At 46.5% G+C, this 25,926-nt stretch overlaps 6 protein-coding genes across 6 annotated transcripts; 4 read left to right on the top strand and 2 right to left on the bottom strand.

The window, feature by feature from the left end:
• Window positions 1–962: 962 nt before the first annotated feature.
• H6S33_010528 (uncharacterized protein) lies at window positions 963–1,457 on the top strand (the record flags this gene model as incomplete). Its single annotated transcript, XM_044841966.1, has 1 exon — window positions 963–1,457. The coding sequence occupies one exon, from the start codon at window positions 963–965 to the stop codon at window positions 1,455–1,457; it is 495 nt and encodes a 164-aa protein (XP_044687379.1).
• A 29-nt stretch (window positions 1,458–1,486) lies between these two features.
• H6S33_010527 (uncharacterized protein) lies at window positions 1,487–1,795 on the top strand (the record flags this gene model as incomplete). The annotated part of the gene is made up of 1 exon (XM_044841965.1): window positions 1,487–1,795. One exon carries the CDS (start codon window positions 1,487–1,489, stop codon window positions 1,793–1,795), a length of 309 nt encoding a protein of 102 aa, XP_044687378.1.
• An 800-nt stretch (window positions 1,796–2,595) lies between these two features.
• Window positions 2,596–3,180, top strand: H6S33_010526 (uncharacterized protein; the record flags this gene model as incomplete). Its single annotated transcript, XM_044841964.1, has 1 exon — window positions 2,596–3,180. The coding sequence occupies one exon, from the start codon at window positions 2,596–2,598 to the stop codon at window positions 3,178–3,180; it is 585 nt and encodes a 194-aa protein (XP_044687377.1).
• A 6,191-nt stretch (window positions 3,181–9,371) lies between these two features.
• On the top strand, window positions 9,372–10,535 carry H6S33_010525 (uncharacterized protein; the record flags this gene model as incomplete). Its single annotated transcript, XM_044841963.1, has 1 exon — window positions 9,372–10,535. One exon carries the CDS (start codon window positions 9,372–9,374, stop codon window positions 10,533–10,535), a length of 1,164 nt encoding a protein of 387 aa, XP_044687376.1.
• Window positions 10,536–14,006: 3,471 nt separating this feature from the next.
• H6S33_010524 (uncharacterized protein) lies at window positions 14,007–15,331 on the bottom strand (the record flags this gene model as incomplete). Its single annotated transcript, XM_044841962.1, has 9 exons — window positions 14,007–14,070; window positions 14,124–14,158; window positions 14,226–14,236; window positions 14,315–14,347; window positions 14,405–14,454; window positions 14,711–14,758; window positions 14,813–14,857; window positions 14,942–14,956; window positions 15,201–15,331. The coding sequence occupies 9 exons, from the start codon at window positions 15,329–15,331 to the stop codon at window positions 14,007–14,009; spliced, it is 432 nt and encodes a 143-aa protein (XP_044687375.1).
• Window positions 15,332–19,658: 4,327 nt separating this feature from the next.
• Window positions 19,659–20,162, bottom strand: H6S33_010523 (uncharacterized protein; the record flags this gene model as incomplete). The annotated part of the gene is made up of 1 exon (XM_044841961.1): window positions 19,659–20,162. One exon carries the CDS (start codon window positions 20,160–20,162, stop codon window positions 19,659–19,661), a length of 504 nt encoding a protein of 167 aa, XP_044687374.1.
• Between the last annotated feature and the right edge of the window lie 5,764 nt (window positions 20,163–25,926).

The following is a 25,926-nucleotide window of genomic DNA, read 5'->3' as shown; positions in this document are numbered from 1 at the left end:
CAAGTATTTACCATATGGATGTCCTATGCTAGACGTCTATACGGGAAACAAAGAACTTCCGTAGTTGAAGCATGTAGAAATAAGATTGAAAGCGAGATGAGAAATCAGACCATGCATGGCTGATGATGTCGTTAGTTTTCGAGCCAGGACCGGCAGATCTGTCTCCGTAATTGACTGGGGTGAAGAGCTGCTGTTGCTGCCGACTGGATGGTGCTCGGGCGTGAGTTCCCAGCTCCGTCTATCCCGGTACAACTCACTAGGAAGAATATCTCTCTCTAGATACAATCATGTAGGTATTTGCCTCAGGGTAGAAATGGCTCCTTTCATCAGTAAGCACTTCAAATCAAACCCCGTCATCCCCCATTGACACTGTAAATCCGTGCGAACTTCTCCGCTCTAGCTGTGTGCTGTTTCCCTCTTGTCTTTTCTGCCCTCATCTCTTGTGTATGTGGATGTGTGCGTGTATGCGTGTGTGATCTCATCGTCAACTGGCCGCAACCCCCCCCCACCGCGCTATCCTTTCTTCTTCTGCTTGAAACTTTCACCACCACATATTCTCCATACTCAATACTCTCGAGTACCCACAGACTCCTCGTACCCCTCCCCCAGTTTCTGTTATTACTCCGCTGTTACTACTGCTACTCCCCACCTTCAGCTATCAATAATACAATAATATAATCCCTCTTCTGGCGGTAGAGTACATTGGGTTGTTATTTCTACTACCACTAAATAGTTTGACTTCTCTACCTGCAGTCACTAGCTCCGACCCCAGATTATCACGACGATTGACCCTCGGTCCCATCCAGTTAGCTACCTTTACAGCACCCGTACAGCTGTTTATATAACAACCAGAAGGGTTTACCCCCCTATAGGAGAGCCAGATAATAGCACTGTAACACAACACAAACGGTAAAGTGCAGTATAAAAGTGCGCTGTGTAGTCAGCCCTTTTCAAAATCTCTGATGGCCACCTACGCTACCCGACTTCAAAACGTTCTTGGGCCAGTTGTTGAGAGGGCTCGACGGTGGTCGCAGTCGTCGGCCGCTGAGGAGCGTCCTGCACCTCCTATTCCAGCCCTCTCAGATGAGGATCACGATTTCTCAGCCGCAGAATCAGCCATCGCGACACCACTCCATTCCCCTCGTGCCTTAGAGCCAGTTTTCGAATCTTTCGATGCAGACCCGGAAGACGGAGCTTCCGAGCAGGCATTAGCAATCGGTGATCCTTCTTCAAGGTACCGGCCCCCCATGTCAGGTCAATCAAACGAATTCGCGAATCGGACCCCCGAATCACCACCGTCAACATGGAGGTCGCCAATATCTTTCTCGGACTTACCTACTACCTTATCCCCGACCTCGGAAGACAATTCGGCATTACAGAACCCCGCGAAATCTGCGCTCCCGGAAGAGGATGGACAGAAGTTTTTGCGCCAAAAGCTTGTCGAGATCTCAAGCTGAATATTTCAGACCGGGAGAGGGCCGTACGAATGCATAGTCTTATGTTGGAGAAATATAATGCCTCTCGTCGTCCCGAGGAAATGTTCGAGTTAGAATCTGCACAGTCGGGCCAGTCCCAAGCTAATGCAGAGGAGTCCTACATCTCACAGCACGATAACCCGTTCAAACTTTCACCTCTGGATATCGCAAAAACATATTATACAGGACCACCTACTCCAGATGTAGCAGCTAATGGGGAGTTGGTAGTTCAAGAGGAGATACCCAGCTTCTACGGATTTGGGAACTCTCCAAGATCTACCGGAGGAGCTTGGATTGCCCGCATTACCGGCGTGGCGTAAAACTCCAATGTTCGACATGTGAGAAGTGGTACACATGCAGGTTCTGTCACGATGAGAAAGAGGACCATGTTTTGATTAGGAGGGAAACTAAAACATGTTGTGCATGCATTGTGGAACGGCACAGCCAGTAGGGCAGGACTGCAAGAATTGCGGTATAAGGAGCGCTAGATACTATTGTGACAAGGTCTGTTTCCTGGCCGTCGCTTTTTCAAAAAAGAAGATAGAAATACCTATTTTTTTCCTTCTCTTATTCATATCTATCACATTCTACCCGTCAAGGACTAAAAAGAAATACCATGCTCTCCAACCTTGGAAAGACTTATACAATACTGACTCTGATTTTGTGACCAATAGTGTAAATTGTGGGATAACGACCCGCGAAAAAGCATTTATCATTGCAATGACTGTGGAATATGCCGGATTGGTGAAGGACTGGGCAAAGATTTCTTCCACTGCAAGGTCTCTAATCACGTAAACAAATTGTGTGGAACGAATAAAATTAACAAGTAATATAGAAATGCGGTGTATGTATGTCTATCTCTTTGGAGGGCTCCCACAGGTGCATAGAGCGCTCAACGGAGTGTGACTGCCCAATATGCGGTGAATACATGTTTACGTCTACCATGACGGTCGTTTTTATGGTATGTGATTCAATATTTTCGATCTTTCCAATTCCGTAATCCCGGATGAAACTTACTTTGGTGATGCAGCGTTGTGGACATTCAATTCATCGCAAATGCTACTATGAGCATATGAAGACATCCTACCGGTGTCCTACATGTACGAGGACAATCGTAAACATGGAGAGTCAGTTTCGTGCTCTCGACAGTGAGATTGAGGCTCAACCCCTTCCTGCTCCGTACGATAAATGGCGGTCCCTTATCACTTGCAACGATTGTTCGGCAAAACAGAATGTTCCTTTCCACTTTCTGGGACTGAAATGCGACAATTGTAAATCGTATAATACAAGTCAATTCGAACAATCCGGCCTGAAAATATGGCTGGTGATGTTGATAGAGACAACAACAACACATCGCCAGCCGTACCCTCCCGCACCGTTAAGGACAATTTCCTCGAATTCACTAGCAACAGCACAGCTACTGAATTCACCGCCACGCTTGGCGCGGGCCGAAGCCGGGCCCACAGATGGAGAGGCGGCAATTCTAAATGCAAACCGAGCGCTTGCAGCAGCCGAGGAGGCGATTGGTGTTACGTTGGATATGGGAGACGAGGACTTGATAGTCGATGATGGTTGGGAGACGAATAGTGATGCGGTTTCGGACCTGGAAGTGGACGACGAAGACGAGTTTAAGACAGAAGCGGGTGAAGATGAAGAGGACGATGAAGATGAAGACGACCCAATCCAGCTTATTGGGCACCCATAAATAGAGGCTAAAACTTATTCGGGCAGTTTTTCTTTGCTGAAACCACATCTCATCAGTTGCATTAAGGGAGTTCTTTTTGGAGGATTGTTAAAATGTTTTTCTTTCGGTATTCTCCCCTCACCCCGGGTTCATGGAGACATTGTGGTCTAAGGTTGTTGGGCCATTCAAGTGGAGTATGGGGTATTTTTTATGTTTCCCCCCCCCAGCGATAAGGTCGTTTCGTTCGGCGGTGGCTTTGCAGGCGTTATCATCCGTTTCTTTCATTTGCACCTGGGGAGGAGTTTTCTGTTTATTTGGTGTATATGCTTGCATTCCAGTTTGTGTTTTTATGACTGATTATTGACCTTCTATGTATTCAACTACTGCGGCGGGTGTATCGTCGGCTACGGAGGAAATATTTTGTTTCATTATACCACATTCACTATCTGTATTATGATAACCTTACTGTATTATTTATGAGAGGTCGTTCGTTGGAATTGATTGAGATGGCACATACTAATACAAAATACTCATAGATCTTATATTATATTCTGTGCTGTCCATCCAAAAGTGAAAAACATAATTCGTGAGCTTATTGAAATGTGGTTGAGGATCTATATGCACAGAGTATCACTCGCGTGTATGTCGTCATCCTTGGCATGTAAGGATCACAGCGCGACACAAGACAAGCATTTTGAAAGAAGTCTATGATGACATCATGTGTCAAGCGTTGTAGTATGAAGATTGAGTTTGATTTAGGTAGATGTAGTCGTCATTTCCACCCGAGTGCAGTAGTCTGCAGAGGGGATGGCTCCAGACTAGCCTGCAGGCTTAGTCTATTTGGCCATGTCCCTGGAATATCACCAATTGCAAGTGATTCCACATTTGACTTCTCAGCCGCCTAAAAACCGATGTTTCGACACAACACAAAACCTAAACTAGTTTCAAATCCCGACACTACATTTAGGTATCGTTTATCGGCTTAGAAATAAAAAATCTGGTTTTCATAGATATAATGAATAAGGTGGTCGTCGAAGCTTCTCGGCAAGGTTAATATGCAACTTTGGACCCAAAGCTATAGCGCTACATAATCCGGTCAAAACCGTAATATATGAGTCCTAATTAACTGTCGATCCATTTGGTTTTCTTCATGCTAGCACAACTGCTGAGATATAAGATTGTTGCATCACTTATTGACACCCCGGGGACGTTATAATATGTTCCGTCCTAGTCGCCAACATGATTATCGACCCTTCTACCAACAGGAGAAATATGTGATACGTAGCCTAAAAGAGTTGTTAGGTGACTCCTCTTGTTAATGTTATGATATCACTAATTGTGATATACTAGTACTAGTTAGACCTGTCCGGGAAACCAAATGGTTGGCATTATTACAGTGGTTGATTCACAATATTACGAGGAGCTAGAAAAACGAAGCCTGAATGCAATCTCTGTACTATACTGGAAGCTTCTTATAAATCTGATTCTGGAACTATCTGATAAGTGTGGATATACCGTGTACATAATGTGAGCTTTTTTCGTTTCTATATAGTAGTTTCTTTTGTGTCTTCTCTGATCAACTGAGTCAGCCGATTGATTAACTATTGCGAGTAAATATATTCTTGTGAGTCGACAGATTAATAAAGATGGTATGGTGTTGACTCCAATATGTGATACTAACAACGATATATAGTACACGTAGTGTTCGGCTATGCACTAGTACTCCACGATACGTTTCTTATGCTGTTTCCAGTATGAGGCAAAACCTACTTCTGTCAGCCAGCAGAATAAGCAAAATTGTGATCAAGGGAGTTGATAACTATAGAATAATATAATTCAGAGATTGATACTCCACAGCTTCAGTCCGGTCGAAAGCCGGTAGACGCTTGTCTGATATATCGATATGCCGGTGGATAACCCGGCCAAAGAAACGGAGCTAATCACATTTCATTCTGAATAATTTTATCTTTAACGGCAAGTCAAGAGGTAATAGCAATATACATGTATGCTCCTAGGATAGTGGAATGCTAGAAAATAGAAAGTATCAATTATAAATAAAAGTCTCCAGAGTACTGATCCAAATGGGCTAAACCTTATAAGATCCCGGAGGCGGTTAGCTACGACTAAGTAGCATACAACAAGACAACTCATTTACCAGCAGTCTAATTGGTCAGTCAACAGAATCCTGTGGTGACCGAGATGGAACATATATCGTTGAAAATTAGGCCGGAGACTAGAGGCCTTTGACAAAGCAAACGGTCGCAAGCCCAGGAAATCTGAGCAGAATCATCAATATGTAAGATGTTGTAGTTTATGTTAACAAACACAGACCATCCACTACCGTTCTCCAGCTTTTTTTTTTTTGTTTGTTTAAACCGTTCTCCAGTTGAATGCCTCAGCCATCTTGACAGTTCATGGGATACCTTGAGGCCAAAGCCTACTGGACTAGGATACATACTCTTTATACTTATTCAAGAATTTTTATGACTCAATCCTTAATCTTTTTCCAAAAACATGTCGGGTGAGTGATAGATGTAATTAGTCTCATGGGTCATCACTCGGTGTTTATAGGTGCTGATGATTGATCGATTGATAATTCATGTAGGTGCTGATGGGAATGCTTTCTCCGCAAAATACTTTCGTCCTGCGTATGTAACTGCAGTATGAGAAGCTTCGCTTTCTTATTCCATCAAATTTATATCCGAAAATTTAAGCTTTGGAGGAAGTTTTTAACCCGCTCGCAGAAAGGACACGTACACGCAAGTATGTGCACAACATACAGGTATATATATCGACAGTGGTGAAGACACATGTCATACAAGCTCGGTGAGTTCCTTGAGTTCTAGAGATACATTATCTTCTGCAACCATCTTTCCCTCAACCATACAGCGGAATTACACCCCGTAGGAGCCTCTCGTCGGTTGTGTGCAACACAACTCACTCATGTAAGGATTCGGTTCAAACCCAATTTCACCTACCGTATGCATAGTTCAACTAGTTTTTTTGGATCTAAACGCGTATTAGAAAGTAAGAATTCCAAAAGGTGAAGATAGAGAAGCGTGTCCGTCTTGTAGAAGTAAGCTAACAAAGGAAGTTCCGAAAGGGCTGCTCGATTGATCGCGATTTTCATCTTACCTACCAAACGCAATTGGGTATATAGAATCCAATGTCTATATAGGTTGGAGCGTCTGCATGGATACATAAGGTTTCAGTGTTGTGGAATCATATGGACCTTCTAAACTGGTACATGGTGGCCGGCGAATAAACCGGATACAATAGGCGAATGACAGGTATTACCACCCCCGAAGAACAGAGGAGCCATTGCACCATAGCATTGGTATTATTAAGCAACTCTCCCGTTCGGTTCTCTAGGGCAGCGTATAAGGTCTTTCGAAGCCCTTTTGATATCATCCAGATAGAGCCTGTATACCCTCTCCTTGCAGGTGCATGTTTCGGGTTCCGTGTTTCCTGCTTGTTCGGAGTTTACACGGAGGTTACTGCGCTATACAGGTACGTGTAGCTCCGGGAGAATCTTGTTGGATTATATTATTGCATTTTGTAAGTTCTCCTGTGATTTTGATAAGTGGTTTGCGGTGACCCAAAGCTAAGATCGACAACAAAGATTTGGCGCGACTAGTACCCTCCAATATTAAACAAACATGTTAAAAAGGGATATTGCTACAGTTATCTCAGAGAACCTAATATATCCCATAGAGCAAGGAGATCTAGAAAAGTCTTTGCCAATGACGAAAAGATAATCTGGAACAACGATGATCATAAGAGGGAAAGCACCGAAGCCAATAACGACTTATACTACCTCTTTATATAACACATATAATATCAATTACATGAATTGGCACAATACTGATCTACAGCGGCGGCGAGATACCGACATTTGTTCGCCGGCCCCGGTGCGGAGGAACATTGGATGGGTATGACCGGTCGCACTGGTTGGGCTGCGCTATATTAACACAAAACATCTTGATAAAGGCAGAGATGTCTGATTTCATTAGGTCATTGATGCGTTCTACCGGCGTACGATATCATGTGACATATTTCACTCTCTTGAAGTACATACCTTCTATTACCTATTCGTAAAATTTGAAGACCTGAGGTGATTATGCAGATGATCTGATAATCAAGGAAGGAAGAAGCGTAAGAGGGTAAGTTGACCCTTGGGGATAACAAAACACCAAACAGCAAGCGACACTCCCGCATACGCAGAGGAATCACACTGATGTGTTGTTTGCTGTTTCTCTAGGGTTATGGGGGGCCTGTTCGGAGGATACCGAGAAGAAAATGCTCGGCCCGGGCCACCTAGATTTAACGATTTCCCGAACATTGGCATTTATCAACCCTTGGTTGCCCTGGAGTGGAACTTCCGTATCAAGGGGCCAAGCTTCATCTTTCCGTGGGCTCGGATGGCTTAGCTAGTACAAGAGACCCTGATGCATATATGGGGAAACCGGAACCTCCCTTCCCCCCCCATGACCGAAGAATAAGGTACATATGCCGTTTCTACTTGACGTTTCTAGAAATTGAAGGTAATTCTCATAGATGAACAGCGCAGCACTGCATAAAACCTCGATTTCGTGCTATGCTACAACACGGTAGTTTCTGCTAGTAACCCTGCCAAGAACAGTAGTTTCAGTGCCTGTTCTGATGGTAATTGTATCTGAGCACACGGAATCTAGTCTCGTGCCGTCCCGGTAGGGAAATCTGGAGAACGACACTACGTGGAATGCATTTAAGGGGTGCCTGTTAATGCGGATGATCAAAATAATGCGGTTTGACTGCAGACTTGATTTATCCACCAAACCGCGAATTGATGGGAAATAATAATAATAATTCACCTCGATAAATTGGAGAATTTGGTCTCCCCCCCCAACTCCGCAGGAAGGCCCGTGGTATTAAGTACTAGTTGCAGAAAATAGTGGAAGCTCCAACTACTCAGAGGTCATTAGTACCGTAAGGGTTTAGCTAAGCATCAGCCAATATAAACGGTCGATCATATCCCGATTGGTATATTGCACCCCTTAAGATCTTACAAACCCCATAGTGGTACCAGCAATCGGAACTCGGCCGCGCAGGCTCCTGATGCAGGGAAGAGTGCGGAGAATGGGGGTAAAAAACCAGGGAGGTTAAAAGTATGGAGAAAGTGCGGGGGGATACCGCTGCTGAGTTTTTGGATGAACATAGGTTGACATATTATTGGAATGGGTGTTTTAACTCGCCGCGTAAATTTAAAAATATTAATCGATTACTAGATAGGTTGAAATTATGATTGACTGTGATTATAGGTCCCCTCTTTAGTGATAACTTGAAAGCATATCATTGAACCTACACAGGTAGTTAAAGGTATATACTTTGCTCACTATTTTGGGAACCTCGCCATATCGTAAGATCTATTGGCCGTGGTATCCTGTTCGTAACGGTAGCTATAGTTCAGGTATTGATTTAATATAGTTGTTTCTATGGATTTATATAATTCTAACCTTTTAAAACAAAGCATTAGAGTAACTGGCCTACTAACCAATACTGGGCGTTCCTAATAAATGTCCTGACCAAGCCTCACTACCATCAGTATCCAAAACTCGGCGAATAAAACCCGTTCCCAACGGACCCCCGGCCCGTACAGGCACAACCCCAACCTAATGCGGTACTCCTTAAACAAAAATAATGTTTCAAAAGTCCTCTTTCGGGAGCTTTTGTACACTCCTAAAGTCCGATTATTACTATAGTAGTGGTTACCGGGTTTCTGGGGTGAGCATCCCCCAACGTCAGCAGAAAAAGAGGGCTGTCCAAAATAATATAAAATGTGTACTACACTCCGGCGCCGGTCCTGGAAATCCTGTATACTCCAGACGGCGGCGGAGGATCGCACGGACTGTTTCCGGGGGTGGTTTTGGGAGAGGGAGCCGGTATAGCTACGGAGCTGTGGAGAATACTGCTGGGAGAGCTTTGGTGGGTTGGAGGGGCAATTGAGATGCTATGGTATGTTTGATATCTCGATGTTTTCTCTAGAGTGCTGAGGATTGACTCCCGAGTTCTAATTCCTATATAGAGCTCGCTGTTAGCCCCCAAATAGCTACCCTCAAGCTCCTCAAGCTCCTCAAGCTCATCAGCTCCTCAGGTTCTCAAGCTTCTCAAGCTCATTGGCCCCTCAGCTTCTCAATCCACGCCCCCTCAAACGCCCTAAAGCACCATCCAAAATGAGGGTCTCCGCCACCTCCCTCATCCTCCTCCTTCCCTTCTCCCTCGCCGCCTTCACCCACCCAGGCCTCCTCCACACCGCCTCCGAGTTCACCTTTGTCGCCAGCAAAGTCGCCTCCGGCGCCCAACCATGGACCACAGGCTTTGCCAAACTGACGGCCAATTCCCACTCGGCCTCCACCTACACGGCACGGCCCGTAGCCACCGTCTACCGCGGCACCAGCAGCCTCGGCACCGAGAACTACTCCCTCCTCTTCAATGACATGGCCGCCGCATATGCGCTCGCGCTGCGCTGGAAGATCACCGGCGACACCGCCTACGCCGCGGCCGGCGCCGCCGTCATCGACGCTTGGTCCTCCACGCTCACCGAGATCTCGGGCAGCTCCGACAAGTTCCTGGCGGCGGGCCTGTACGGGTTCCAGTTTGCGAACGCGGTCGAGATCCTGCGTGGGTACAGCGCATGGACCGGGTTCGCAGCGGCAAAGGAGGTCCTGCTGGACGTCTTCTACCCCATGAACCGGGACTTCCTGCTCAACCACAACGGCGCGGCCATCGACCACTACTGGGCCAACTGGGATCTGTGCAATATCGCGAGTGCGATCGCCATCGGCGTGGTCGCGGATAACCAGACCATCTACGACGATGCCATCGAGTACTTTTACCACGGCGCCGGAAATGGCGCCATCGAGAAGGCCATCTGGAAGGTGTACACTGGCGCCGACGCCGGGCTTGCGCAGCTGCAGGAGAGCGGGCGCGACCAGGGCCACGCGATGCTCGTGGTTGGGATGCTGGGGACGATTGCAAAGATGGCGGACAGCCAGGGCGTGGACCTTTTCGGCTATCTGGACAACCGCATCCTCAAGGGCTCCGAGTACGCGGCAAAGTACAACCTGGGCAACGACGTGCCGTACACGACCTACACCAACAGCGACGTGACGCAGACGGTGATTGCGCCCGCGAGCAGGGGCGACATCAGGCCCATCTGGGAGCTGCTGTACAATCAGTACGCGGTGAAGAGGGGGCTGTCGGCGCCGTGGACGACGCAGTATGCGGCGCTCGTCAGGACGAATGGAAGCGGGTCTGAGGGCGGCGGCGGGAACTATGGCCCCAACAGTGGCGGGTATGACCAGCTGGGGTATGGGACTTTGATGTTTTCTTTGTAAAGGGGGAGGGGGGTGTGAATGCTGTGGTGTTGAGTTTTTTTTTGCATGTGGAAGTAGTTGGGTGAAAATATTGTTGTGTATGGGTAGTTTGAAAAAATGATCATTGGCTTTTTTGCATATCAGCAGTGAGTGCGGGCCGCAACAACGCTTATCGTGCAGAAAGCTTAGCGGTGAAACGGCACCCGCGCGCAGTCATTGGCCGTGTGTGCGCAGAGTCTCTCTTCTCGCTTCTCGCTTCCCTTCCTTCCTGATCTCCTTCCTCTTCCTCTTCCTCGTCTCGTCATCACCAGCTTTGTGGCGTCCGAGTGACGTTTCATGACTGCATAGTACATGTAGAGAACATCTCGACAACACACTACCACAACTCATTGTTTCCTGACCGCTGGATTAGCTGATTGGAGCACTTGTTCCTCGCAGATTTTGTAATCCTTACGTCACGCTCTATTCGTTGTTGCTGCTGTTGACGAAGTTATGTATCTGTCTAACTGTACCATATATCACCACCACACAACAAAAACAAGCCAGCCCAGCCCGCCAATCAAACACAGCCATGAAGCCTCGGTTTCAACCAAAACACCAAGCCCATTCGGCAATTAAAATATGGGGGGGAATTCACATCCCGGCTGGCGGGAGGGGGGAAGGAGAGATACCGACATGAACACTAAACTAAAAAAAACTACATATCTAGCCACCTAGGTACATGTAGCTAACGTCCTTCACGGATAAACAAAACAAAACAAAACAAAACAAAAAGGAAAGAGTACGTAGCGGACGGGGCGCACCTCCGATACGATACTCACCGCTCTCTAGCTCTCCGCGACCCGACACCAGAGGAGAGGAGCTCCATCCATCCAGCCAGCCATCCCGCTCCGCTCGTATGTAGTCGTATAGTCACGTAGTGTAGTGTAGTGTAGAGGAGGAGTAGTGTAGACTGTGACGTGCATAATCTAGCATAGGCATAAGCAAAGCATAGGCATATGTAAACGCTCTCCACACTGCACTTCTTTCTTTTCTTCTTACCTGCCTGCCTCTCTACTATACATGATACCATATGCCTATACTCTAGCTAAACTCCGATACGTCCCCCCTCTCGTACGGTTGGAATACCTACCGGCCATCTTGATTTGGTTTTTTTTCTCGGTTTTCGAAATATCCTGTTCCCCCCCGCCTCTAAACAAGAAAAGGCGCCCACGGCCAACGAACGAGACGAGACGAAATGAAACAAAACGAACCTGCAGATTCGAAACTGGGCCCTGTCCTGCTATTGTTTCCTCCACCCCGCCGCTCGCCAGACAAAACAGCTCCCCCCCCCCCCCCACCAATGCAGTGCGACGGTGGTTGGGAAGGAGGGGGGGGGGGCTCTCCGAGGGAGGAGGGAGGGAGGGAGGGCTGGATGAATTCATGACTGGACCTATCTACCCTATCTACTCTATCTATCTCGAGTATCTGGGCGACTTTTTACTTTTTGCTTCGAAATTTCTGCATATTGCTGACCTCCCCACCACCCTCACTCCCCAACCCTATTCCACTCCACTCTATCCCCACCCACCCCACACAAACCCAAACCCCCGGGGCTGGAAAGGAAAGGGAAGGGTTGGGGTTATTGCTGCTGTCGCACAGAAGAAGAAAAAAGGCACCCCCCCTCCCCCCTTTTTTTTTTCTTCGACGACGACGACGGTTAACTTCGAAACCCGCCCGCGTAGCTTACACCATCTGCCGTGGTACGGCGGGCGGCCAATGGGGATATGGTACTCTACTGTGTTTTTGTTTTGTTTTTGGGGAGGAGATTTCCCGACGGGCGGAGGGGGGAGGTGTGCTGTGGTGTAGGGCCCGAGGTTGGGGAGTGGTGGAGTGTGGGGTTGGGTGAGGGTGTGGTGAGAGGTGTGGTGAGAGGGAGTGGGTGAGGCATGAGAGGTCACTCGGTTATGCCTTGGGAGGGTGGGTAGTGAGTGGTGGTTGTGGGAGGGCTGGCTGGTACCAGGCGACTTGTGGGATAGAGTAGATTTCCTGGGATAGAGTAGATTGCCTGAGTTAGGCAGGGGGGGGTAGGTACGAGATTCTGAGTTTTTTTCTGCCTATGGGTCTAATTCTGTCTACATGTATGTAGGTACGTACTGTACGAGGTACATACCAACTAAGTAGTCGTTCCGATCATTGATACCACTGACTAACCACCACCATCATGATCATCACCACCACCATGTCACCACCGACCCGCCTAGCTCCCGCGTCCTATCTCCGACCTCCTTCCCCACGCGGAGGTCGAGTATGTAGAGTACGTACGTACTACGTGATGCATCGTATCTCTCTCTCTCTGTACATACCGACTTCTACTCTAAGCTCGGCCCGGCAAGTAGGGGTAAAGATAAAAGGTATAGTGAAAAAAAGTAAGATTCATGCATACACATTACATCTCTCGGGAGAGGGAAAAAACTCTGAATGGGAAATAAAAATAAAAATAAAAATAAAGCTCTCAGTCCTCCGTTCCGTAATCTACTCTGCCGTGCCGGCGGGTGGTGCATAAAATATATATGCACTCTTAATTGCACCTTACCCTACCCCCTACCCTACCCTACCCACCCTACCACAGTAATATATTATGGGGTACCTGCAAAACAAAGTTTCTTTCTTTTGTTTTTTCAGGAAAAAGAAAAAAAAGAAACAATACGGTAATGGCGTAGCTACAAGTCGTGCATACAAGGAAATGGAGAGGGAGGGATGGAGACGTCACTTTAATTCCCGGTACGCTGGGTGGGAAGAGATAGAGAGGTACTCGACATAGAGAGGGTGGTCATTCTGCATGCCGCGGGCGGTATTGGAATTTTTTTCTAATTGGCAAGCTTAAGGCCGAGGAAGTAGAGTAAGTAGGAAAAAAAAAAAAGAAGAGTTTTGAAAACCCGGGTACGGGTGCCTTTTTGTGGCGGCTGTTTTCTGTGGTTTTGGTATTTTAGGAGAGAGAAGAGTAAAAATGTGGTTTAGGTAACAGTATGGGGTACATATGTAGCCAGTTATGCAGTTAATTATATCCCATTACTACATGTATTAATGTGATGGACACCCTCAAAAATAATGAAAAGTGAAAAATTAAAAAAAAAAAGGTCCCAGCATTAATTCCATTGCCTATAAACAACGGCGTCTAGATCCTAATTAATTGTACGACCTATTAAATCTATCGGTATCCCTAGATCCTTCTGCTGCCGCTCTGCTCCTACCGGCATGAGCAGCATATATCCTGTTCTCGCTCTATCTCACCATATATATGACATCCAATATCTAGCTAACAGCTAACCAGATTATAGCTATAGATGGGCCGTGCACATAAGAACCAGTGCGGGTTCGCATTTCATGAGTTGATTAATAGCTGCTGCTTAATCGCTATCATGTCGATTGTTTTGGGTTAATAGCTGCTGCTTAATTGCTATCATGCCGATTGTTTTGGGCCTTGCTTGCTTGCCGTGACCATCAAGGTCCTCAGTTGATGATCAGGAGCTGATATACACGTGCACCTTGGGGCACGCCTTCGTGGTACGTAGCCCTGTGCCTACTTAGCTAATAGAAAGCTAATATAATTTGCCTGGTTTGACTTGCCTGGCCTTGGCGGGTTTCTTGATAGCAATTCCTTGCTACGTATACGTGTACGCATCATTATATTGAACCTCTCCCCTAAACCACATTTTATGGGGCTCGTACCGTTTTCACAACTAGCCAGCTCCAGGCCGCATAGCGTAGCAAAAAACAAAAGTTCTCAAAAAACAAAAACCGAGAACAGGTTAACTAACTTACCACCTCTCCTTCCATCTCTTCCTTCCTTCCTGATACGTACAGGCAGCACAGCAGCCAAAAAGAAAAACAAATATCCACAGCCTTACCTTTACTGCACATATGTAAAGCCTCATCATGCTTGCTCATGCCATGACACCTGTTTTATCGAAACATAAAACGTGCGTCCCTGCCCTCCCCTCCTATTCAATCAATTCCTACCTACACCCGCAGAGCGCAGCATTTCCTGTATCCTATTATTATTATGTAAAAAAAAGCACGTTGTCCGTCCAAAGATACCCGCTTTGAGGAATTGATCTCCCCTGGTTTTTGTTTTTCTTTATGAAGGGCCCTCGAGCTCGAGCACGTGGGGCTGATCGTAGTTGTGGTGGTGGTGGACAAGAAAAATGGAAAACGATGTTTCCGGCGCCGAAGTGGAAGAAGAAATAATTTTTTCTACTAAACTGGGCGGCCGTGTTAGGGTGAATGTTCCAGTAGGAAGGAGGTTAGTTAGATACCTAGGGCTAGGGTACTCTAACTCTATGGTGCGGAAAAGGTCCCCCCTGCTGACTGTTAACTCAACCATCAAGGCTACTAAAATCAAGCATCATCGATCAACCATGTCCAGAACCACCATCACCACGCACGTAGGTAGAACCTGGCTGGCCAGGAACAAATTGTTGTCAAGTTATTTCGATCCCATCACCCCAGTGACTGCTAAGTCTAGGTGAAGATAGGGTTTAGAGCCTCCGAGAAGGAAGAGTGCGAATCGGTGATCCCATGGATGAGTCAACGGGGGACTACCGTGCGTGTGGATGTGGTTTCGGAACCAAGATCGCGCCCTCCCACCCTCCGGAGGGGGCGCTATCGCCAAGCTGTTATGGTGAGAGCATAATTCCACCTCACCACCTTGCTGGATGGATGGTGGACGGTGGATAGTGGTGGTTACGTTTGCGTATGGCTTGTTCCCTGGAGGTTTCCATGCCTGCCCATCCAACCATCCATCCAAACCAAATCCACTCAGGGCCAAACGCCATTTTTGATTCGAACTCCCCCTTCCTCGAGTTGATAATCGTGGTTGATGAAGTGTCATTGCGCAATAAATCTTATAAATTGCACAGGATTGAATTGGAGTTGAGGCCCTTTTTGCCCGTTCGTTTGCAGGCCCCGTTGGAGAGTAGAATAGGTAATGTAGCTGGCTAGCTAGCTAGATAGGATTGTCGTTGTTGATGGATGGCTACATACAGTAAGCGCTCCTCTTCGTCCTCTGCCTACCAAGGTTCCACGGCCAACCGCTTTTTTCCTTGTGTTCCCATGGGCTGTTCTGTTCACGGTCCTCGGACGAACCTTAGGACCGGTAGAGTACTCTCTATCTACGAGAGTCTCTCGCCTCGTACCACTGTTACTAAGTAAAGTAGACCAAACCTCCGCAAAAACCCCGTAGTAATTCCCAATGTGCGGGTTAACGCGCTTAGGAGAATTAGAACGGATGATGACGGAGGTTTATTTTCTTTTCTTTGTTTCCCTCTAGCTCTTAGCTCTGGTAAGATTCGTGTTATTTACGGAGCCGGAAGTCGAAACCTGGAGAAGGAATGATACGACTACCTCATACCCCGTGGGATTGAGGAAGGAGGGGGGGGTAAAACCAGGAACACTGCCCCCCCCCATGCCCCAAGCCATTAGCACCGGAGCCTCAGGGAAATCAGGAACGGGCCAAGAAGGAGAAGAAGGAGGCTCCAATATGCTGTAAGGAGGGCTCGCCTCCTATGCCCGCACTCAATTGAAATGCCACCGGCGGCATCTTAACTCCACAAGGCTGCGATCTGTCTACGGCTCGTTTTACTGTTTGTACCTTTTATGTCCGAGAGAGGAAGAAAAACGAAATATAATTAAAAAAGGAATAAAAGAAAATACATGAAAGAGGCTCAAAGCTGACTTGCCCTGTACTATGTCTGAGCGTAGGCAAGTCTGGACAGGAACAGGACACGGGAGCGGAACAAAGCCGACAGGGGTGTTCCTGTAAACATTCTCCCCCTGCTGTCTCCCCTTCCCTTCTTCTCCCTCTCTCTCTCCATCCATCTGCGGACTTTGCGTCATGCAAGTCATCCTTTGTTTTTTTGTTCTTCCCCCCCCCCCTGTCCAAGGCGACGAATCAGCTTCTCGATGGGCGGTCCTCAAGTACCAGTGCCAAGGGGGGTGGTGAGCAAATCATCCTTCACCTTGACGTTTCGTTTCAATCAGGGAGCGACACAACAACAATAACAAGGAGAGACCTGTAATAGAGAGAGGATGGAAAGGGAAAGTACCAATCCAATGTACCTGCCGCTCTCTCATACGTTCCTTCTTTCCCGGTTCCGCGAGGGTCTGAGATCGATGATGGTGCAGGGATATATACATTCATTGCCAGAGAAAGGCTTCTATTCAATTGCTTGATCGAAGTGTCTCAGAATAGTGGGCTGAAGGAAAATCTCAGCAGCAAGCACAACAAGCGAAGCACGAAAAACTTCACTTTTGCAGCGATATTCTCAGCTGATTCGGTCGCTTTGCGGTGCGGGCCCCAGAGGCATGGATGGGTACATTCAATATCGCTCGATGTGCATGAAAAGTGTTTGGTTTGGGTATTTTGACAGGTCAACCATGGGAAATTTTTCATGACTCTGGCGCTCCGCCAGTATGGGGGATCTTTTTTTTTTTTTTTCCTTCTCTCTCCTGCCTACTTGCTTGACGTGACTCCAAGAACCCAGTTTTACGCGCTCTGGGTACATACATTACCACTCGGATAAACCGGAAAGGATCTCTTTTGCTTCATTCTTGTTTAAGCGACGAATAAATGCAGTGGAGATATTTGGAACAAGTCATCTTTTTTTTTCGCCTTTCTCCAATGTGCGTTGAGCATGAAGGGAACCAAGGAGAGGGAGAGCAGAGGAAGAAAGAAGGATGTATGTAGGCTGGTAGGCAGGCAAAAAGGCAAGGGCCAGGGTGTCAATCTCCCGCCATGTACTGGGGTTTGATCTACAGCCTTGTGTGTCTGATTTGGCAAAATTCCAGACTATTTTTCTGTGCTGCGCGTTTGAAGGGATTAACGATGAACCTGAAGGATAGACAACCGGCCGTTTCTTCAAGTACATACGGTTTGACGGATGGGATGTTGCAAATGCCAGGCTTCCCTTACGGTCGTGAAACACGCCTACTTTAACCTTCATGGTACTCCGGACTTGGTTCTCTCCAAGACAGAAAAAAAAAAACTCAAGACGTTTCCTTCCATGCACATATCTTACATGATACATACTTTAAAAAGCACAGTATGAAGCAGGCAAGCAAGCAAGAGAAATTGATTGCGTGCGCAGTCGTACGTATTCTACAGCACACTCCCGGTGCCAAGAGAAAATAAAGCGCACAATATATCCTTTCCATGGTCGTTGAAAGAAGGGAAGCAACTCAATTTGAGTCATGGCTATCCTTACTATCTGGGAGCATATCCGTAGGTACACCACAGTTCTAGGCCGTACTCTATCGGAGTTTGCAGGTGCAGAATTAACAACTGTTGTTGCTGTATGGGGCAAGCCTAGTCTAGCAAGTAGTAGAGATATGAATATTTACTCTAGCTAGCTACTGTAGCCACCTAGGCAGGCAAGAGGCATAAAACGTCCAAAATCTGTACGACCTTTCAAAAACCATACAAGCGTCTCCATTTTCGGGGTCCGGCTACTTACAATTCCCCTCCCCAGACACGTGGTGCAGCAATGCATTCCCGTCCGCTTCCTTCCGACCATCAATCTGAAATTTGCATCACAACCTTGGATTGGGGACCTCTGCCTGGAAGAGCCACTCTAGGCACAGAAGTGGTTAACTAACTTCCTGATGATACAATAATGATACCTGATCGAATCATCCTAGAAAGCTAATTCAGTTGGCAAGGAATGGGGGGATGATTGATCCTCTGGATTGACTGGCTGTCTCCCGTGGCCGTGACTTTTTTAGTAGTAGTAGGCTAACCTACGTATCAGACAGCGAACTGCCAGCAACGTGCAACAGTGTGCGTAAGAGACGAAGCAATTGAAGGGAAATGGAAAGAGTAAAAAAAAAAAAAAGAATAAAAATTTGCAGATGTGCAGACCTACAGTACCCTACGTAGGTACTTCACTTGGTAGGGTACCTTAGACATCGAAGGAGGCAGTACAAAGTGCGCACGATGTATGGATGAACCTACCCGCCAATGCCCATCCGAAGAGACCGATGGTAGAAGAAGGAAAAGAAAAGAAAAAATTTGATCCTTTCCATTAGTACTGCTTGCGGAGAATCCTTACTGAACCCCCATCTTTATTGCCCACTCTTTCATCGTATGAGGTTGCCTGATAGCCCAACAACATATCAGGTCAGTACTTTAAAGTTCGTTGCCATTACCACCGAGCTGCTGCAGAAAAATATGTTCGATACCGGTTGTGAAGGATCGCCGACCGGATGAAACAGAGCCCGCGCTCGATCTCGGCGAACGTCACATCACAGCCCAGCAAGGAACTCAGCCAGGAACTTTTTAGAAAATTTTTCGCAAGTAAGAAATAATTTGGAGCAAAATGTGTGTGGTGATCAAACTTAATTTTTTCCCTTTCCCTGCCATATAATTGGCCTAACTATTCAGCTACTGGAGATCACCTCCAAAAAAAAAAATCAAAAAAAATCAAAAAAAAAAATCTAGTAGTTACAACGCCCTAATCGTACTCGAACAGCTCTCCTTATCCCCAAAACCCGCTAACATAGGAAATAAAAACTTTGAACATCGAAAGTCGTAGTATGTAACAAGAGAAAGAAACCAATTAAAGTCTTAGATGGCCCATCAGACGCCTTCCCCCTGCAACATAGCATAAGTAAAAGAAAGAGTAGGAAATGTAAAGAGTGTAGATGTTGCAAAACAGAAGCAGACCCAAATAGTTCACCTCTCCGAGATCATGTTAAGACATAGAATGGAAAAAAAAAGGTACGCCCCAAAATCTCCCATACGCACACACAATAACCTAGAAAACCGAACCCCGAACGTAAAGCACAAAACCGACAAAATAGAAACTTTTTAAAAAGACCCCGAAATATGCAGATAAGAAATGAAGATATAAAGAAAAGCAGCCCTCGATGCCAGCCAACTCCCAAAGCAGCGAGTCACCAGGAGAAGATATCGTTCGAATGCTGATGCGAATGGTATAGCGTACGCAAAAGATGAGATGAGATGTAATGTGACAATGCCACCCACAAAACCCGTAGTTAAAATATGTTCGTAAGAATCGAAATGATGATATTTTTTTTTGTGTTGAGACCCTTAAAGCCTCCCTCCCATCGTACAACCGCCCAAGTTTGTTTCTCTTGTCCCCAAAATTAAACCACCGTCATCCTTCGCTTCCAGTCCCTTACATGGTCGAATGAGCTGGCGTAATCCCTAAGCTCGCTCTTGACCTTGTCCGAAAGCACTGCCGGTTCCTGCTGTCCGCTGTAGCTGTTCAATGACGACAATGAGGTGCGTGATGGTGAGGTGTAAAGCTGAGAAGGGCGAGTGTTGTTTGGTGCGTACGGCGAAGAGTAGAGATTGGGAGGAGTAGATGAGATTGGGCTTCTTGATGCAGGTGATGAGGATGCTGAGCTTGACTGTCTTCCAGACATTGCGGAGAAGTTGAGCGGAGGAGGAAGGTAGAATCCAGCCCCGGTGCCCATGTTAGAGTTCTGCCATGAAGTTGTAGGAGTGGTAGTAGGTGATGATGAGCCGGAATTGCAAGAAGCGTGTTCGAGATCCGCCAAGCGGCACGATTGTGAGCAGTATGCTCCGTGACCAGATTGCGAGATCTCACGATCGCAAGAGAGACAGTAATCAGGAGACCAGTCCATTTTAGTGATGTTTATTGAGTAGTAGTGAAGGTTTTTTTTTTGGTTGTTATAAAACTTTAGCTGATTGATATTCAGCTATTTGAGACGATGTTCGAGAGTGAAGAATCGATCGATTGATTGTTGATTTGAATTGATGAAGGAACGAACTCAGTTGTTTTGGCAGAGTAGTCGATATGTAGTAGGGATAGTGGATAGTTATGGTGATGAATGAAGGGCAAGCCAAACGTGTTGTGAGAGAGGGGGGTTAGAACGAGATCGGAGGGGGAGACTGGCAGCATATATTTAAAGAGTGTTAGGCAGGGCAGGCAGTGTGTGAGGTTGCTGCTAACTAAAGAGTCAGTGAGCGAGTGAGGGGAGGGTTTGCGTGCTTTGGTGGTAAAGTGAGTGGGTCTGCCAGGATCCACACCATCCGAGACGATCGCTGCCTGTCTGGCGTGAGCCAATGAGGTCTTTAGTTCGCCGAGGGTGTGATGCATCGCAAAGTACTAGGCTTTTGTGTGAGGGTGTGTGGTGGGTTGAGGAGTGCAGGGCCACCAAGCATGAGGGTGAGGCCACTTCGATCCCTGTGCAGCAGCAGCTGCGTCGTCGTCTGCAGTAGCAGCAGCAGCAGAAGCGCAAGTCCCCTCCAAAAAATCAAAACACAAAAATCAGTTTTTTTTTTCATGCTGTTTTTTCATTCTTCCAATTCCCAATTTATTCCAACCCTCCTTCATCCCAAATAAATAAATAATCTCAAATTGGAAAAAACGAAATAACAATTCGCCCCAGTTCCCACACCAGCCCTCCGAGACAACCTCTTCCTAATCCACTTTCTATTTGGCCTGCATTCGTGTGTGCGGCACCTCCCTCCAGTCTCTCTGCTCTGCCCGTTGCGCCTCACACACCCAATTGTTTTGTCCTTTCACCCTCCATCACGACTCTACCGTAAAGTACTATTGAAGGCACGCAATCTATTGGAGAAAAAAAAGGAAGGGAAAAAAAAAGGACAAAATTTCTCACATCTGTCCACTCACGAAACGCAACGAGTTTTTTTTCCTGGGTAAAGACTCGCTTCGGGCCTTTTTTACGCCTCGTCACGGGCTGTTCATCAACTGAGGAGGGCGACAGTGGTTACCTATCAGCTAGCTAGGCTTCAGTGTCGTTCCTGCACCTCTTTCTTTTGATCAACCTCTAGGCCACTCACTCTGCTGTCGTGCTATCCAAATCCGTGCTTGAACTCCATGTTAAACGGTATTACTCTTTTGGGTTCTCTAACATGATCATTGCCCCTGCCGTATTTTATACCCTGGAAAACATATGTTAATCCACTTTACTTGCATCACCTATTATCTCACGATATTTCCTTTTACTTCTATTTTCTGCCACTGTTGTTTCTATGTAAGGTAAAAAAACGAAACACAAGCTCCAGCTGACCCACCCAATCACATACGACTGCTCATAAAAAAAAAATACCCCCCAGGAGTTTCATAGCCCTTTTTTGTAGCATGTGGTTGGTGGCAAGTGTAGATAGACGGTTCGTTACTGAGAGAAGCTCAAAGCCTTGTTTGTCGTAGGTAACCATCGTGAAAGCTTTTTCTACTGCTTCTATCACTTCCCGCTGTCCATCATGTTCCCAAATCAGACATAGATTGACACTGATAGGTACGGGTGGCGAACCGAAGAGAGGCGCGAACAGACTGTCAAATTTTTGATCAACAGATAATCTCATAAGCCGAATTTCTATCCCGAACCCGAAGAAAGGCTCAATTTCTTAGAGATGTGGTCGTGAGACCCAGGCTGAGGGCCCATAGTGTTGAACATTCACGATATTGATTGCGCATAGACGTCCACATCCCCTATCTTTTTTTTCAGTCGCTAACTGCGAGTATTTCCTTAGTGGAACCCTGCATTTTAACTCCATATAGTGAAACATAATTGCCCTTGGACCACAATATTAAAGAGGCTTCCTGTTGCGGCGAGATCTAGGTCGTGAGCTTTGCACCCGTTGATCAATGCCATCATTTCTTGGCCTGTCAGTCGTTATTGAGTTTGAGTGAGGCTTCCGCGTTGTTCTTGAGACGAACCGTGTCTGGTTTAGCTAGCTAACCGTCGGCCATATCACAGGCACAGCTCATGGTCGCGCTTAGACTGAAAAGTGATGGAGAATACATTCGACGTTAACCTACGGTCCTAACATGGACCCTATCTGCTTCAGTACTCCGCTTTTTTATGATTGGACCGTCAGCTGAGTTTCCAGGGCTTGCGTCAATTGTCATGCATATTGTGGAGGCTCGTCACCCTCTTCAGCCAAGAGGACTCCATGTTTATTTTTTTCTCACGAGAGTGTATGGACTCGTAATTAGGGGAGTTAAGCAGCATGGGAGTGAGTTGTAGACGTTCAGTGACAGTTCGTAGTTCGCAGAGTAATGTACGTATTCATAACTGTTCCTTGCGCGAGATGTACCTACTTCATCACCTATTCAGTCAAGTGAATACATGCGTCATTGACTTGTACATATTTCAATACTTATCTCCTTCTAGACCTCCGCTCCCCAGGTTTGATTGCCTCATGACTTGTCCAAAGGACCAGGAGGACCATGTTCCCTTCGTCTTGATGTTTAAATGAGCACTTTAACAGAAATAATCCCCGTGGTATATTTTCTTTTTTCCTTTGGAGTACAGTTCTTATCCTTTTCATCCTTTATATGACTTCCAAGCTAAGGTTGTAGTACCAGATTGATCTACATGGAAGTGGTCCTAGTTGAGAAATTGTTGAATCTCACGAGAGTGTCGAGGATGTAAGCCTTTTTTCAAAGTGAAAGTGATATGACACTTTTACCATGCACTTTCCCCCTAAGTATGGAGAGACTTGTCATGCGACTTCCCGCAAGCAAGCATTATCGATTTTTTTCTTCGTTCTTGAGTGAGTGTAAGGTTCTCAAAAGAACAAAATATATAAACGGAAAAAATGTAGCGAAACCATTACCCAAGATCGACTCACCACCTACCAGAATTTGAGTATCTCCGTTTGAAGCACGTCTCTCCTTTTTTTTATTTTTTCTAATATTTTTTATTTTTCTCATTTTATTTTTTATTTTTTTATTCCCCATTCCTTCTCCGCCAACTGGCTGGCTGCTGGTACTCCCCATGGACCATATGTACGCGAGATCCCGTGTCTCATCTTCCCTTTCTCCAGGTTCTTCTTAGCCTGGGGTCTGCTACTGCACACTCAAGGTAGGTTATGTAACTCTTGTATGTAGGATTTAGGGGGGTTTTGAAGTGGAGGGGAAGGGAAGGGATGGATGGATGGAGGAGGTCCGCTGCATCAGCGTTCGTCTCGTCCTAGCGGCATTTGAGGTGGCCATGGCGCTCCTTCTCACTCTCAGAGAGAGAGAGAGCCTCTCTTACACAACTGTCGTGTGGGTTTTTTGCTTCTTCTGGGGGTGTTTTTTTTCCGTTCTCCCTTTTCATATGGTGAGAGGAGGGAGCGAGGTTGAGTGACTGGAGTGAGTGATGCCCTTTTTACGTTAGCGTCGTTTATTAGTGCTTCCCCGCATTTAGTGATTGCCATCCAGGAACCACGCTACTCTCGTCATAGACTACAAATCCTATTACTTTTGGTTTGGTTACCAGAATAGCTGTGCCGAAGCCGAGTGGACAGCCAAATCAACATTCCCATGACCGGCCAGCTTACATAGTACTGCAGTCAGTACGTACTTGTCTGGTTTTTCCTTCTTCTTTTTCTTTCCTTTGCGCTGATTTTCTTTTTGCGTTCATTGCTCTGTTGTCTGGCTGGCTGGCTGGTTAGCAGGCGAGTAACTGGCTAACAGCTGGTTAGCTAACTGGTCAACAACTGGCTGGCTCGCACTACCGTACCGTACATACATCTCTGTGCTGCTCTGCTCAACTCGTCGTACTCAAGATTTTTTAGCTTTCTCGCTAGCTGCTTTTCTTCCCCTTCGGATCCTCCCTTTCCTTCCCACTCTGGGGTAAATTCAGGGTTCGGAGGAGAGTGCTACGTGTGGTACGCTAAGCTAGGGCCACGCTAGCCTAGCCCTCCAAGCAAGAGGTTGTTCATGGGACCGACCCATCTCGCAGGACAGGAGCAGCAGCACGTAGGTAGGTAGGGGGGTTTAGAATAGCTTGGTTTTTTTTCTTTCTTGTCTTGGTTCCTTCAAGTACGAACGCCCCATACTTGACGTCCACGATACGATTTGAAGCTTGTGGACTATCACGATTACCGAATGTTCCTTCTGCCTCGTTCTCCAGGCCGAGATTGAAATGATCTCCATCCCTACATACGGGCAGAGAGCTCAATGTCGTACGTACAAAAAAACCAGTTGATGAGAAAATCAAGGACAACTACATATGTATGTAATGTAGCCTCACTCTCCCACTCTCCCACTCTCTCACTCGTACATTACGATCTCTGCGGTCATTCAACTTACATACATACCTTACCTCTACGTTACCGGGAAATTGAAATTAGGCATAGTACCTACCTACATACAGTACATACATATACACATACACACACACATACATCGTCTGGGGTTAATTTGTTTAATTCCTATATATCGTTTTCTGACATACCGTAGACCCACCCCCCCGGGAGAAAAAAAAACAGTCATCTCAAGATCCTAAAGATTTATAATCAACTAATTTCGTGAGAAAAAGAACTCAAGACATACGAGACGAAGGTTGGCTTTATCACCATTACCAGAGATGTAGGTATATCAATTACCCCATCATATAGGACGCATGGGGCCAATGCCCCCGCTGCAAGAGCGGGCGCTGCGTGTGAATCAGTGAAGGTGCCCGCAAAGCCGCATCAAAAAATCCCTTCCCGAGATGCTTTGCCGGGAGCGCACGCGGGTTGTGTGAGGATAGCTAGGCTATATATTATGTTTTGGCTTTTTGCTACATACACATACATACCTGTGTGTACCGAGCGGTAGGTATGTAATATGCACTATGGATATGGGTACTCCAAAGAGACAGAAAGGGAGAGAGAGTGCGGCTGTTCCAAGGGTGTAGGTACGGTTTCTACCTCCTTCTCCACGCTTCAAATTTTTTTGTTATTTTATTTTTTTTGTGGGGAAGGGAAGGATGAAACTGCATATTGTAGGTATGTACCGGCTTGGGATGAGATACCTGCGCTGCACGTCGCGTCGAAACGAGACGTTGAGGGTAGGGAAAACACTTTTTTTTGCTACATTGGTAGCATGTTCTACCTAGGTAGTAGTCCCGGGTCCCGCTTGCTTGGCCATCACTCGTTGGTTGGGGGGAGGTTGCTTGCGAAATATCAACTGATCATTGACTTCTACAGAGTATGACATGTACGCACAATTGCAACAGTTACATTCCAATGCCACCAATGCCTTTGTCCAATTGTCTCATATACCAGCCGTTTACCACACAGGTCGAACGAGGCACACAACGAAGACCTTAGAACGAAGAAGCAAAGAAAGAGAAAAGTGTTCAATTAAGGGGTGTTCCTTTTTTTCTTTCTTTCCTTTTTCCTTTTCCCTTTTCTCTCTTGCTCTCTGCACGTCTGTCTGCCTTCGACCAGTGCGTGCTGCTTGCTGATGCTGCTACTGGGGTTATTAATGGGAACCGCTCCGCAAAATTTGTAAAGGAAAGGATCTTCACTTTTCTTTTCCCTTTCCTCTCACTCTCTCCCCTTCGCACCAAACTCTGCGTAACCCGTAACCATGGCGAGAAACAAGTTACACTGCAGCCTGCATTATGGAGGGTCGGTATGTGATGGTGGTAAGTGGTGTGT

This window comes from Morchella sextelata (assembly GCF_020137385.1).
Source record: "Morchella sextelata strain SCLS chromosome Unknown scls_42, whole genome shotgun sequence".
In the NCBI taxonomy this organism is placed as follows: domain Eukaryota; kingdom Fungi; phylum Ascomycota; class Pezizomycetes; order Pezizales; family Morchellaceae; genus Morchella; species Morchella sextelata.
Note: the sequence above shows the minus strand (reverse complement) of the source record. Positions and strands in the feature narration are given on the sequence as shown.